General features: G+C 41.9%; 1 protein-coding gene across 1 annotated transcript in view; it reads left to right on the top strand.

Moving 5' to 3' along the window:
* LOC131105167 (ubiquitin-conjugating enzyme E2 E2) overlaps window positions 1-14,532 on the top strand; it is a 34,462-nt gene extending 19,930 nt beyond the window's left edge. The window contains exons 4-6 of the mRNA XM_058053018.2: window positions 11,418-11,550; window positions 13,452-13,599; window positions 13,696-14,532. Coding sequence (XP_057909001.1) covers window positions 11,418-11,550; window positions 13,452-13,599; window positions 13,696-13,793 — 379 coding nt within the window. The 3' untranslated portion in view covers window positions 13,794-14,532. The remainder of the gene's footprint in view (window positions 1-11,417; window positions 11,551-13,451; window positions 13,600-13,695) is intronic.
* Window positions 14,533-16,340: the final 1,808 nt, after the last annotated feature.

The raw sequence follows: 16,340 nt of genomic DNA, 5'->3' as shown, positions 1-16,340 counted from the left end.
GCAAAAGGATGCCCTGTCTCGCATACTTCACTGCATCCCGAGAGGGAAAAGGTCATCCCATATATATGGAAATCATTGCCACCGCGGCTTCTGAGAAACTTTGGCATAAAAATGATGAAGTGTTTCCGTGTTTTGCTTCACATTCCACAAAAGAAAACATTTTCCCAAGCCTCCCGCTCGTGTCCCCTCTGAGTCCCTGTGTTTTTTAGCGCCTTCCTATTTCATCACACTCCTGTTGAATAACGAGCCACCCTGGAGGGGAACAAGGTCAGAGTGAGACAGGGTTACGAGTTGTATGGCAGGTGCCGCAAACACCAATTTATGAACCAGTCCTGCTGAGGTGCGCAAGTGACGGTTGATGACACGTTTAGCGCAGAGCAGAACTGTTGCTTGTTTTAATGGCAGGTTGTATTGCAAAAAAAAGACACACTTGCTATTTTTAATGACAGGCTATATCACACCAGGATGACAGCCAGATGACATGTCCAATTACCAACATTGGTCAAAACGCAACACAAAAACCAAAGTACATGTTTGAAGAACACTTCTGGCAGGCAGTGAAGGCACTTAACAATACTTACCAACACACGGGACTGGATACAGTATGTATGCTAAAAAGTCAACAAGTGGGTTTTATCAGAGTTTATCAGTGGCATATACAGGTGGTCCACAGTTTGCACCCTGTGTGCTCATTTTATGGTAATGTATACACTCCTATAAATTAATTAAAAACTACATTTTGACGTGAACGGAAGAATACACTATATTCAGCTCACAGCTACAGGACTGTCACTACCTTCATTAAGGATAAAGATGGTACTGTAACGTCGAGGAAGTGGGCTGTCAACCAAGGAACACATGTCATGTTCAAAGACATTTGAAAATCAATGTCAAACAAAACGGTATTGTTAAGCATGTTAAAGAATCTGCTCTTATGAACGCGACAGTAATAGTAGGCCATATTCAACCACAAAGCAGCCATCTTTTATTTATTACCTTGTGGAAAAACCACAATGTAGCGAGGGACCAGTGTATTACTGTGCTATATTTTATATCCTTCACGTGTTCTTTTGGCGTACATACACCAAATTTTTACTTGCACCAAAGTCTGGGGATCGAAACTCGTACATAATTTTTTATTAAAAAAACATTGACCCAAATTCATTCATTCATTCATTTTCTACCGCTTATCCTCACGAGTGTGGCAGGGGTGCTGGAGCCTATCCCAGCTGTCTTCAGGCGAGAGGCGGGGTACACCCTGGACTGGTCGCCAGCCAATCACAAACAACCATTCACACTCACATTCATACCTATGGACAATTTGGAGTCGCCAATTAACCTAGCATGTTTTTGGAATGTGGGAGGAAACCAGAGAACCCGGAGAAAACCCATGCATGCACGGGCAGAACATGCAAACTACAGAGATGCCCGAGGGTGGAATTGAACTCAGGTCTCCTTGCTGTGAGGCCTGCGCACTAACCACTCGGTCGCCATGCAGCCGTGACCCAATTTCCGCAATATTTATTTATGAAAAGCAATGGAGAATTCCAAAAGTCACAAGTTTCAAGTACTGTTATGTTATGATGTCATCAAGGTTAGTGGGTCGCTGTGGAACATGAACAAGATATTTTCCATATGAAGAAAAAAATTGCACACAGTGAGGTCTGGGGATCTTGGAAGCCAAGCACAAAAAGAAAGGTCTTGGACCCCCCACTTCTGAGTAATCCATCGCTGGGGCTCAAACCATCAGTTGCCAATGGGGCAGTGCACCATCTTGTTGAAAAATGAAGTCACACGAATCAGCTTGAAGTGAAGAGCCGGTTTTGGCGCTTATCCAGAGAGGTTTGTCCTATTCGTTGCCAGAGGAACAAAGTGTGCACATGTGGTGTACCTTGTCCAGCATGTTTGAGAGAAATAAAACACAACCAATGGGCAGTTTGTTTTCATGACAAGTGTTGGAACACAAAGACGCCCTGGTCACAGTAAGCCTGCCGTGTGAGTGTTTTGTTGAAAAAAAGGCTTTGTTGGTGGTCCAAGGTGGGAGGAAGCGGCCCAGCTGTCAAAAGCGGCTTCCCGCGTGAGCATAATTGTGGAGGACAGTGCTGCGGCAAGAATCTCGCGCACTAATGTCTCCCAGACCCTTGAAACAAATGACCCAAATAGTCAGTGAATCAAGGCATTTGGCTGACAGCAGCACTGCAGATGCAGCTCCGCTTACGCAGAGCTTCTTACAGCCTTCCTTAGAGGCCGCCAACAGCCGTGTGTGCGGACGACTTACACTCACCTGACACATCATTAGGTACAGCTGCCGTTGCAAAGATAATAATGCTTGCTTAAGACAATGAGGTATTAATTTAACAATATGTTGGTTGTTGTGGTCAGCTAATCATCACACCTGGCCATGCATTTTGTTACCTGTCAGCTATGTTCTGCTGACATTAGCAGCACGTTCGGGGCCCAATCCCCGGTTCTAAAGCTGCAGCAACAAAGCACCACATGAATACCCCCAGGCAGCATGGGCCTTTGGTGAAGGGGAGGTGTGGTTTTTGGGGTAGGGAGGCGGGGACTTGTTCCGGGGGTCTCCAAGCAACAGCCAGCGGCGGCATGCACATATTAGCTATAGACTTAGTCCTTGCGCACAGTCCTTGTGTGCTTGTCAGATCCCCTGCAGCCATCTCACCACAGAGCAACGACCTCTTGTTTTTCGCTAGCTAGCTCATTTCTGGACCTCCATCATGGGCTACTAATATAGGTAGTCTATACGCTCAGTGAGGCCTGCTCAGTCTGAGGTGGTGTTTTACTGCATTCATAGCATGTAGCGCATGAAGCATCGCCACCTCTTCCCAACAGTAAAAGCAGTACCCTATAATAATAAATTCATTCCTACTGAGGCATTCCGTTTAAACCAACACTTTAGTTTAGGAGCAAACGTAACAATAATGGCAGATTTTTAAGTTCTGCAGCAAGGATTTGACTAGTTGCCAATTGGTGGTTTATCCATTTTAGACCTGCAACGATTATTCCAATAATTCAAGTACCTTGATTACAAATAATATTTGAATATCTTATGTCACCAACACTCGTACGTCACTCGTGCAGAGGAGGAGGAGGAAGCGGGTGTTTGAAGACGTGGGAATATTGAAGAGGTGAGAGAAAGCTACAAGAGAACGAAAGAGAAGGAAGAAAAATATAATAAAAAAAGACAATGAAGCTGTCTTTGGGTGAGAGGTGGGGTACACCCTGGAAGAAGCAAGCTACGAACGTAACAAGATGAACATCCATAGCTACACACTTGCTTAAAGGGTCGGTATGGCACCAAAAATAATAAGAAAGTAATAAATAAAGCACTATTAAACACTAAAAACAGAAGATATAGAAGACGCTACAGAAGATACAAAGCTGCCGCAACAAGCTTTCTTGGGTGGCGCTATCTTGAAACATGATACCTCCGCATCATATCGATATCGATTATATCGATAAGAACGATATGCTTGTTGTTGATATTGTGCTAAAAAGAAGCAAGTGCACTGTAACAACACAAGCTAACATGAATTGTTGTGTGGTGACTTTTCACCATTTTCCACCATCATTCCCTCCAAATTTGATGCAAAGTGCTCTGGTAGTTTTTACGTAATGCTGCAAACGTGAATTTCTTGATTGAAACCTCCTGCTCCTGTGCGTTTGTGATCCACAGTGGTAATAATGCTCATTATTGATTGACTCTGTCTAAGAGGCATTCATTAAAACGCATGTTTATTATTGCGGTTGCGCACTGCTTCATACTGAGTGGTTGGTTGCATCATTTGGGAAGGTCAAAAGCGTGAAAACGTTCAACCCTGGTGATGAATGCTGTAATATGATCACCTCTATTCTATTTTTATCTTCTCCCTCTGAGGAAAGAAAATCCAACATTTGCTTTGTGGAAGAAACAAAGCGAATCCCAGCCAGGAACATTTCTCTTGGACGCTATCCCCCAGAGACGAGGCAGCCGTAATGAGCTAATTAAGAAAGGCTTAGGAGCAGACCAGTGTGAAGAGGTGGCAAAGTAGATTAAGCACACATTTGCATGTGTTGACACCGGAAGAGGACGGAAGCAATTTTCTATTTGTGGAGAATGATCTTATTGTCAAGAGCAGTTGGCTCCTCAGACGCGCTCAGGAAGTCTGACCGTTTGTTTTTTGTCCAAAGAAAAGCAAGGGACGATATCACAGCCCGGAGGGGAGGTGCGGGCTCAGTGTGTCAGCAGGGAGGGGTTGGCATCAATCACACTTCCTCGTAATGAGTTGTAATCTCAGGTATTGCTCATTGTTCCCTGCTTTGTGATGTGGACATTGTCCTGGGGTCTCATCTGTAAAGCTTGCCTATGCACAAAACGGTCAGAAATGTGCGTATGCCATTTTCCACGCAGGTTATGCATTTTATATCTATAAAAATTAGGGATGTCCTGATCCACATTTTTTGGCTTCCGATACGATTTTTTTGTAGTCTTGCCGATCCGATCCAGGTTCTTTTTTTTTTTTTCAAATAATAATAAGCTTTTGTTACAAACATAAATTTGTGGAATTGAATATGGTTATGAAAATAGCTCTTCAAAGCATTAAAAATAATGCAACCAAAGTATTGCTGAACTTTATTACACAAACCTCTGTGAATTAGGTGCCTCATCCAATAAAAAATCTAATTGGAAAAAATAGCCTTGCAAAAGTACTTTTAGTGTAGGAGTAATCATTTAACATGTTTATAGATCAATTTGTGGTGTGATCTTATAATATATCACTTTTTTTTTTAACAAACTACCCCGTGACCCTTTCTCTCGCCTGAAGTCAGCTGGGTATAGTCACACTGGCCCCACCTCCACCCACTGAGACAGACTGTATGATTGACAAAAGAGCTTCACACCATTCATGTCATTGTTGGAACAAATGCACCAAGGTGCTGAAACCAATGCACAGAGCGAACCTTCTTGCTGCCTGTTTGGAGGCGATAGACGAGGAAAACGGAAACCCACACACATGGCAATATATTAAGGCCGGCAAAATTGAGTTCATTCATTCATTAATTTTCTATACCGCTTATTCTCACGAAGGTCACGGGCATGCTGGAGCCTATCCCAGCTGTTTTCGGACGAGAGGAGAGAGGTACTTAATTTTCATTTATTGTGTGTAGGGCTGCAGCTATCGAATATTTCAGTAATCAAGTATTTGACTGAAATGTTTGTCGATTAATCGAGTGATTGGATACAACTTTTTTTTCTTGTTTCAGGAGAAATAATAAATTCACAAGAAAAGACAAAATATTTGTCTAAGTAATGAAGGAGCAATTGGTTGAATTATTTAGATAATGGAGTGTTTTATGACTTAAATGCACATAGTACATAGTGTAAGTGGTGGTTATATTTAGGGCTATATATATATATATATATATATATATATATATATATATATATATATATATATATATATTATAGCATATATATGCAATCTCACTGCACACAGAAGTAAGACTAAGTGAATGAACCAGGCAAACAAAGATGAAGTTGGAATAAAATGCTGTATTACAAATGTTTTGGAAAAGATGTATGTGGAACAAAATATAACAATGAAACATCCAATAAAAAAAAGATTTAACTAACACAAAACCACAGCTTTTACTTACGTTGTTGAGTTTAGGGTGTTTTTTTTTTTTTGGAAAAGGGTAACAATAATAATAACAATACTTTGACAGAGGTTGAGAGTTCCCCCGAGTCTCACTGGTAAAAGATAATTCATGAGTTCAGTTCAGGGCTGAGCAACCATTAAAGATACAACAAGTAGAGACAATTATTTAAAAAACATAGCTGAAATCAAGGTAACACAATAAAACCTTGTGTTGTTTTCTATTGCTGTTTAGCCACATTTTCCGTCTGATTTTTACATTTAATTTTCCTTGTCCGTTGTTGTCTTGCCACTTTTTCTAGTTGCTTCAATCTTTCCGCATCTTCAAACACCCACTTCCTTCTTTGTATTCTGCGTGGCTGACAGGCACGTTGGTGACGTAAGCGATTATTCGAAACATGGAAAACCCCCTCGACTACTTTTTGTAATCGAGGTATTTGAATTATACGAATAATTGTTGCAGCCCTAATTGTGTGATTTTATTTACTTATTATGATCTCTGTCCAAGAGCCCACAAGACATGTTTTTATTGACACCCAAACTGGAAGGTGTTGCTCTATTGCATATTCATCAATCAAATCTAATATCCTCTATTGTATATCCAGTAAGCATTTGATTGGCTAGTGTAAATTGATAGTTGTGATAGCAGTGGCTGACAAAAACGAAATCCACTGTTAAACACGTAATCTCATTTAAAATCTTCACTTAATGTGAATGAAATCCTGTCATCTTGAAGTGAAGGAACTTTTGTGCAGCTAAGTATTTGCCAGGTGGGCCGCTCAATCACGACGGAATTTTACCACAAACACAAACCCGCCACCTCCTCAACTAAACATGTTGAAATGGCGGCCGGAAACACCAGCGAAAGGTGGCGAAAAAAACGAATCTCTTACAGAGCATGAATGGAAGCTAGTTTAGCAGAGCATGCCAGTAGGGCTGTGTCTGTGCAACTAGGGCTGTATGAGTGTTTACACCATGTTGTGATTCACCACTTGTTAATGCTAATGATGCCCGCTGATGTCATGCAGCATCTGAGTAGAATCCAAAACGTGACATCAATCGGAAGAAAATATTAAATACATGCTCGCTAACATGAAAATGTGTGCCAAGTTCCACACAGGCTGACTGCAGACGTGCTGTCACTCAATTATCTTTCTTTTATTGATTATGCCACTGTTTGCCCTCCAAATATGATACATGTTTCAATATTTTCACCTACAGTTCATTGAAATTCCACTTCTTCATCCTCGTCGTTTTCTCACCAGCTGCGATTCCGAATGACAGCGGCCACTGTAAACGATGCAATGAACGGTCTTGAAATACTGTATGAATGCCACATTCAGGAGTCACTTTGCATTAACCTTCTATGGTGACGTGAGGGCGTGATGTGAGGCAGTTTGGTACGTTGACTTCTACTCAAGGTGGAATCTATAAACCATTAATTCTGCAAAAGTGTCTGTGCACCACTTTTTGTAAGTAGGAATGATTTTTAGTGAGAATTTAAGCTCACTTTTGTAGATGAAACCCCTAGTGTCTTAGTTTAGCCAGTCCAGCTCAGTGTCTTGTTGCAAACAACAGCGGGGGAAGGGATGTCCCAATATGGAAATGGAATTAATTGCAACAGATGTGACCCTCGGCCTCCATGCAGCATCTTGTTTGCATTAAACCAGGCTGAGAGCTGGAGTTATTTCTTTGTGGCTGTTTGATACTCTATGACAGGGGTGCTCATTAAGTCGATCGCGATCTACCGAGGTGGTACTGGTCGATCGTGGCGTGACATTAAAAAAATACCATCCTAGCATCAATGCCGTCACTTGATTGATATACAGGGCAGCCATTCAGATGACAACTGAATGTTGCCCTTCGGGTGACCAATCAAATCAAACAACGTCTCTAAGTGCAGCAGAACTTACGATGTCAGCCTATCATCCATCCCCGTTACTTGATTGACATACAGGGGAACCAGTCAGATGACAACTGAATTTTGACCTTTAGGTCACTGCTCATGCGTAAACAACGATGCAAAGTGCTAAGCTAGTCGGCGAATTGCGTCAGATTTTAAGCCCTCGCTAAAGTTTATGGTCACTAAAATGAGTGAAGTAGCTGGACCAAGTAAAAAGGCAAAAACATATCACTTCCATACGGAATGGGAGGTGGACTTTTTTTTTCACAATGTCTTTTTCAAAGTGCGTTTGCCTGGCTAACCTGGCGATCAGCAGCTACTGTCCGGACTATGCATCCCTGGCTGATTCAATTCAGTGCAAGTCATCATAGTAAACTCAGGTAATTACAAAAAATGTTAATACAGTAAAGTCTCGTTATATCGATATTCTCGGGAGTCGGAAAAAATACCGATATAACCGGACTATCCATATATCCGATCCTGCGCCGAACTGCATTAAAAGTGGGCAATAATGCACTTCTATACTATTCTATACTATATAACAATGCCGAGCAGCTTAAATCAATCTTTGCTTAAGGATTTCAATACCAAAAAAGAACACGGCGAATGGCTGCTTCCAGTCAACTTTATTTTTCACACTTCCACCACCAGAGCGCAGCACACACACCGATTCCCGCACTTTCTGGTTCACAGGTCATGCTCAACCCGCCCCACATAGCTGGCCAAACACATGCCTGTATAGAATCTATACACACGAGAGAAACCACGAACGCCAGCATGTACATATGAAAAACCGTGATTATTGCAAGCGATAAAAAGATATCTGAATACAACACAATTAAATACATGTATTTGTACGCTTGTGTCTTCGTTGGAATAGGTGTGTATGCTATGTCAGTTGGTTCTTCTGTTGCAGGCATGTGTTTGGCCAGCTATGTGGGGCGGGTTGAGCATGACCTGTGAACCAGGAAGTGCGGGAATTGGTGTGTGTGCTGCACTCTGGTGGTGGAAGTGTGAAAAATAAAGTTGACTGGAAGCAGCCGTTCGCTGTGTTCTTTTTTGGTATTGAAATCCTTAAGCAAAGATTGATTTAAGCTGCTTTTGTATCGATATAAGCAGACCAAATTGGCTGGCGGGAGATGAAAAGGGCATCGTAGTAACCGGATTATCATAATAACCGTGTATCGTACTAACGGAACTAATTATATCATAAAAGACTAGAAATTTGCCGGGAAATGAAAATAGTATCGTAATAAGTAGTAATTCGTTATAACCGATATCGATAAAACGAGACTTTACTGTAGTAGATCATTTTGTCATTTTAAAAGTAGCTCGCATGCTGAAAAAGTGTGAGCACCCCTGCTCTATGATATCAGTGTTTCCCCAACCTAATACCCCCCCCACCTCAACCAAGAAGGTTTTTATTAAAAATTTTTATAAAGCTCACAACAGAAGTCATTTAAGAATATTTTATATATATATATATATATAACGAGACTGTACATTCATATATATATATCAGGGCTCGACAATAACGATGTACCGATGGCCCGGGGCAAGTTAAAACAAAATTCGGGCAAGTAAATCCAATCAGTGATTCCCGTCGGGCAAGTGCACTTTGGCATGCCATACTGCCAAGAGTTTGTTTTTTTTTAACGGTTCTTGTTGGGTGTTGGTAAAACACGGACTGCGTAATTCCAGTGGTAATTTGCAAAGCAATCATTGCAATGGACCAATCAGAATCGTTTATTTAGACCGCGGTCCGTAATCCACAGTCCGCGTTTTACTCACACCCGTTGTTCGCGATCAACCAATCAGCGATCGTTTGACTACGAAAACATCTATCATGGCGTCGCTGCCAACATCGTCTAATTCTGAAGGAAAACAGCAAAAAGTGATGAACCAGTGCCTCCTAAACAAGTATTTTATTAGCGGCAGCAAACCAAATGATGGCACAGGTGAGTGAATCACATTGCTGTGACAATTTGAAGTGGTCACAATGAAACACCACCGATTAGATCCAATACCAAGTGCTGATTTTGCACAAGCTACAAAATCTAGCGCTTCCATTTCTCTGTGGATTTTTCTCACCTTTGCTTCACAAATCATTGTTTGACCATTGAGCTTTTTTTCTGGATTAAAAACACATTACTAGTACACAAATGTGTCTATTCAATAATGTTTCATTGTGGTGCACAACTTGTAAATATCACTGCTTACTACGACTACGATGTGTAAGGTATTATTTATTTTATTATTTTATTTATTTGAGATTCTCATGTGATGCCACAAAAAATGACATGATATCATTATGGCAGTCTTTTCATTTTACATGGGGCAAGTTCGGGCAAGTAGTTCTCACCTTAAGGATTCCCTATGGGCAAGTCATTTTGGTTTTTAATGTAGAGCCCTGTATATATATATAAAATATAGCTGGTGCTTTATAAAAAATTATATATATACGTATATTGTATGGTTGTGTTCTAGATCAGTGATTTTCAACCACTGTGCCGCGGCACACTAGTGTACCTTGAGAAACCGTCAGGTGTGCTGTGAGGAATTATCCAATATCACTTTTTATAGTTAACATTTATTAATCATCATTTGCAAATATTATGTCAATAGCCATTATGTCAATAGTATACATGGACCCAAATATTCCAATTGCATTTGGATTATTTGCTCAAACGGAAAGAATTGAACAGGGATGGAATACTCCTTTAACCAATCCGATTGAGGTAGTTTGTATCCGCTCAAACGGAAAGTTGTCAGGGTGCCTTCTTCTTCGTGGTGTTTTTCTTCTTCTGTTGTTTATTGGCGGTTGGCAAGCAGCTTTCGTATGCATTAGCGCCATCTGTGAAACAGAATCTAAACCCTTCTGTGCTTTATTTACAAGTGCAGTTTTATTAAAAAAGAAAATATATATCTATATAAAACATGTCCTGAGTTTAATGATAAAATATTAGCAAGATTGAATTTGATTTTGTCCTGTTTAAATTGATCCCGGGTGCGTTCTTTCAGCGCATGCTCAGATATGACGTAACACGCAGATCCAGACGTTCTTCACTTTTAAAAATGGAGGCCAGCAATCGGTACTGGACTAAGCAAAGTTTGTTTTTGATTCAAACTAAATTTCAAGACTGGACAGATGAAAAACTGGCAATACGGAGTTATTCCAACAAGTGAAAGAAAAACTTGGGGAAGTCGGTATCACGTGATGTTGATGTTTACGTTTTACTGGGCATGCCCTATTGACTATTCTGTTTGATTTTCACGGCGCATGTAGACAAGAGATTGGAATATTCCTTTCTATGGATACCATTGTTTCCCGAAAGGTCATTCGGAAAGAGAAAAAGTGGTGATGTAAAAACGTGGCTACTGTGGAGTGTCTGTGGTGTAAAGACTGGCAGAGCAATGTAATATTGGTCCGTGTGGCAACACCTACCTTGTTCCTCCCATAGACTTATTGATGCACGTGTGAGGTCGTGGTGACATTTTGGAACATTTTTGGTTAGTGGTGTGCCACAAGATTTTTACAATGTAAAAAACGTGCCGTGGCTCAAAAAAGGTTGAAAAACACTGTTCTAGATGGTGACGTTGGGAATTACTGGTGTTCATGAATGCACCTTGGCATGAGTGTGATTGATGGATATAAAGCTAGTGCTGTTGTTGCTGCAAGCTTGCGAAATATGACACTGGAACAGAAAACTGCTGTTGGAGTCTCTGCTTGTCTCTGTTGGGACCCTTTAATATCATTCTGGTAGTATTATCAATTCTCTTGTCTGTGTGTTCTTCATACAACAATATGTTGTGCTTTTCCAATCAAACAGATTAATGCATGTCTTGTTTTGACGTTCCAGCGCCGGCCCCAAAGGAGACAACATTTATGAGTGGAGGTCCACCATCTTGGGACCGCCGGGCTCCGTGTACGAGGGTGGCGTCTTCTTCCTGGACATCGCCTTCACACCCGACTACCCCTTCAAACCCCCCAAGGTAGGCCAGCGCACTAGAGGCATTGCAGTGTTTCCCATGCATTATTGCCTCCACCCACCAAAACAAAGAGACTGTACATTCATGCCGTTGTTCCATGGAGGAAACAAGCTAAAGTGCTGAAACCAATGCACAGAGTGAACTCTCTTCCTGTCTGTTTGGAGGTGGGAGATGAGGAAAAGAGACATGCAATCACATGACAATATGAGGCCCAGGAGACATCCAGCGGATCAGTTAATTGTGTTGATCATGTGGAACTGATTGTTGGTTGACTGTCAAAATGAAGTCTACCATATCTGCAACCAGGAGAGGCGCTGTGGATTCATTCTGAACTCATTTGTCATCTACAGAAGAAGACTATGGTATGCTATGGGAATTCGAGTTAGTACACACAAGAGTTCAGAACATCCACAAAGAGAGATTTCCATTACATGCGGTCCTTAGGTTACGACACACTCCCACACATAACTCTCCAAATTACTTTTTGATAAATACAAGACCCACTGGAGATCTAATTACTTGCCTGTGGCGGAAGGATACACAGTCACACGTAGATACATCGAGGAAGGACAACGGTGAGTGGGGGTGACCCTACTCACTGTCACCAACCCACCGCCCTTCATCCCACGCACAAGGCAGACAACCCCTGATGGCAGTGAGTAAAAGAAAAGGAAAGCCATAGCCATGGCAGTGAGTAAAAGAAAAGGAAAGCCATAGCCATGGAAGTGAGTAAAAGAAAAGGAAAGCCATAGCCATGGAAGTGAGTAAAAGAAAAGGAAAGCCATAGCCATGGAAGTTAGTAAAAGAAAAGGAAAGCCATAGCCATGGAAGTGAAACCAGACATTACAAAAATGCTCAAAGGGAAGAAATGCCAAATCAACATTGACCGCCAAAGATTCGTTCATATGAAATCGACAGTGACAACTAATGACTTACATTAAAAATCGGCTTTGTTGTAGGAATGGAACTTGCCCACCTGCAACGAAATCTTCCTATAGTCATGGAAATGTAATGTAGTTCCGATCCGGTACCTGATTTTCTTTTTACTGCAGTGCACCCGATCACCCCGCTGACGCTCGCCTCTCTTTCAGTCTTTGTGCTGCGCTGGGCTCGCCTGTTTGACAGCACGCTCAAACAAATCCACAGGCCCGGCCCACATTGCACTAGCCAGAGGGGCTCAAGTGTGTTTCCGCCTCCCCTCAAAACCTCCCCCCCGTCCAGCTCGCCCCTCTGACTCGCTGTGATCTGCAGCCAAAGCCCACTTTCTCACACATTCGCCTCCTCTTCAGCCCACAGCTGCTCAACACTCCCATCGCTTATGGAAATTCTCGTGTGACGCTCCACACGTCGAGTCCGTTTCACATGACTCCTACCTCCAGACCTCGTCCAAGAAGGTGGAGAGGAAGGTTATTTATAACGTCCTGTCTCGTGGGAGGGTTTTTTTCAGAATGCCAAGGCCCATTAGTGGGGGAGGTGGGGTGGGGTCAGGAGGACCAGATGTTGGTGGTGGGGAGCCGGTGAGGCAAACAGTGGTTGCTGTGTTGGATCCACTCAGGTTGGACATGTTTTTGGCCCATGATGGTGGGCGGTAGTGAGCTCTTATTGGCCGTGACCAGTACAGCAAGTCCACAAAGTCATTTGTGGACACTTTGGTGTGGGACAATGAGACAAATATCCAGAGTTATTTCCTGTTTGCCATTGCACCTCGCTGCCCCCTGCTGGCCATTCTAGTTTAGTTCACTAAAACGCTGCATTAAAACGGTCATGTTAAATGGTGCCTCAGAAGAGCCATCACACACCCTGTCCCTCCCCCTCGTCCTTCAGGTGCCTGCCTGGTTGAGACTCTTAAAGGATATTTACAGCCGAGGGGAGTGTGCTTTGTTAATGTGAGGGGTCGTTTGCAGGTGACTTTCCGTACGAGGATCTATCACTGCAACATCAACAGCCAGGGCGTGATCTGTCTGGACATCCTGAAGGACAACTGGAGCCCCGCCCTCACCATCTCCAAGGTGCTGTTGTCCATCTGCTCCCTGCTCACAGACTGCAACCCAGGTGAGGCACTCTCGGGAAGCGGAGTGATGACGTGGTCATTCGGCTTCGCGCTAACCAGCCGTTGTCCCACCCACACCCTCGCACCCCCCCTTGCAGCTGACCCCCTGGTGGGAAGCATCGCCACACAGTACCTGACCAACAGAACAGAGCATGACAGGATAGCCAAGCAGTGGACCAAGAGATACGCCACATAGACCGCACCCTCTTTGCTGCGAACCACACCCCCTTTACATCCCGCTCCTCCCCCACTGTACCACTCTCTACCTCTTTCTCACCCTTCGTCTGTCAAAGCACACTCACTAAGTGCATCAGAATACCTGAACCCTCCCCCTCCTTTTCTTCTTCCCGCTCTTCTCCCTCCTCCACATTTTATCCAACTTTTCTGTGTTAAAAAAAGATAAGAATAAACAACACAAAAAATGTCCTTTTTTGTTCCTTGTTGACTTGAAAGCTTCTTTTTTATACAAAGAGTAGATTGGGATTTTTATTTTCCAATATGTGAATGTTGGAAGTATTGTATTGGAAAAAAAACACACACTAAGATTAAGGATGATAACATTGTGTTCCTGCTTATATAGACACACACTATGTATTCTCATTTTCTATGTGGCATCTGGAACAAACATGCAGACTTTCACGTTTCTCCTTTTTTGTTTGTTTGTTGTCATTTGAGTATGTTACCTGCATGGAACAGGAAGGTTTGCGTCCATGGACCCTTCATGCTTTTTAACTTCCTCTCATTTTGTTTGTACTGTATGTATTTTTTCAACGGCTTTTGAGGCAGACCACAAACAAAAAGTGGAGGTCTGCCTGTGAAAGAGGCAGGACTTGTATATTTACTGGCTACCCGCCACCCTTGCAAATTGCAGAGTGGTTTGTTGTGCACTTGTATTACTGAAACACCCAATAAAACACACTGTGGTTGGCTTGTGAGATGTCTGCTCTGTTATCACTGTTGGACCGCAACGCTCGATAACATTGCCTCACAGAACTCACTGTCATCTTTTGTCAGGTAAGAAGGCTCATCAAGCTGCAGAATATACAGAAAATATAGAAACATCAATAGATCAATAGAGGAATCATTTATCGTTTATCACTGTTAATTGGTTCCAGACGGCCATGATTTCGTAGTTAACAGAAAACCTGTTTACCATCTTCTAAATAGGTTTTATTTTACAATTATTAGAGCCCTCTAGCCTTGAAATGACACTTTACACTTGTATTATCCAATATAGTGGGATAATAGTAAGATAATAAGACTTGTGCTCATGTGTATTGCTGCAAATGTGTTCTTGTGCTGGGGTCACTGAGTGGGGGTTGGAGTTGAGTTCTAGCTGGGCATGTGTTTCAGCCGCAACAGTGTAGCCCATGTTTAGGAATATTGTGCCTGTTGTTACGGTGATCAAGTCTGGTGCTTGTGTGTCTCGCCCAATATTACACTAACATTACCGACACATAGTGATCAGTATAGAATACTATGTCTTTGAATGCAACTTCTGAATGAATGCCTTGTATTTTACTTCATTTAGCCACTTGAAAATACTTAATGTAGGCAAAGACATGCACAATTTGCTGAAATATGCATTTTACTAATAATGACCATTAAACAGCATAGTTTTGAAAAACCATGAGTGAATCCATTAGATTCGAAGCAGTAGTGGTGAGGATTACTGTATGAAATAGTTTCATTAAAATACTGTATCTTACCAGTCCAGGGTGTACCCAGCCTCTTGCCTGAAGTCAGCCGGGATAGGCTCCGTCATACCCCCACGACCCTATTGAGGATAAGCAGCATAGAAAATGAATGGATGTATCGCTGGAAACATCCAACATGCTTTTTAATATAAGAAAAATAGAGTGGGATGTTTGTATCTTTAAATAACTTCTTTGCATATGCACGATGCATTGCTTTTTGCTGGATTAAAGATACCAAATTGTACGCTGCATCTTTTGATGTTTCAATACATGGCCTCAATGGGAAATGTTTGGATACCATTAGGGCTTAATTTACTTGTTTTGATTTAAAGAGAGCTATATAACATAAAACTGGTTGGCTATAAATGCTTTCCATTTCACATTGCAGCATTTGCTTGAAAGAAAATATGTTCTAAAGTAAGCTTGCTCTCTGGTAAAAGAAAAAAAATCCTGGAGTCTCTTTTGCAGTGGTAATATTTGATTTCTTCCCAAAAAGGTTCATGCAAAATTAACCATTCCTTCAACTCCACTCTTGAGTGTTCTGCACAGAGAGCGAGCAGGCATCAAAGTGCTGAATAAGACTTTTTCCACAGCCTTTTGTTCTCTTTCTGAGGGCTTCTGTCAGTGGCGTTCACTGCCGCTAGATGTCCTCGTTGAACACAAAACAAATATTGGGTCAATAATGACGTCATTGCGCAGCATGAATTAAAAACAACATTGAAGATGGCATTAAAACACTCCACTACAGCATATTTGTGCGTCGTGGGACTAATTCAACAGCTTTTATACAGTTATTTGTGTATAATGCGGCAATCACGACCAATAAATAGTCTTGGGTGTATATAATAACTGTGCTATTGAGAAACTCATTTTATTGTTTATTCATTCAAATACTTAGGTAGCCAAACTTATTGTTAATGCCAAACTGCTGTAAAGTCAGTAGGGAGAATGTTAAAGCTATGCAGGGCGACGAACATATAAAATACATAGTAGTAATAAGAAAAAAGCAATGGGTGCATCCAACAAAAATGAGTAAAATAAGAACT

Source organism: Doryrhamphus excisus, linkage group LG5 (genome assembly GCF_037039965.1).
Source record: "Doryrhamphus excisus strain RoL-2023G ecotype Guam linkage group LG5, RoL_Dexc_Guam_v1.1, whole genome shotgun sequence".
NCBI classification, from domain to species: Eukaryota; Metazoa; Chordata; class Actinopteri; order Syngnathiformes; family Syngnathidae; genus Doryrhamphus; species Doryrhamphus excisus.
Note: the sequence above shows the minus strand (reverse complement) of the source record. Positions and strands in the feature narration are given on the sequence as shown.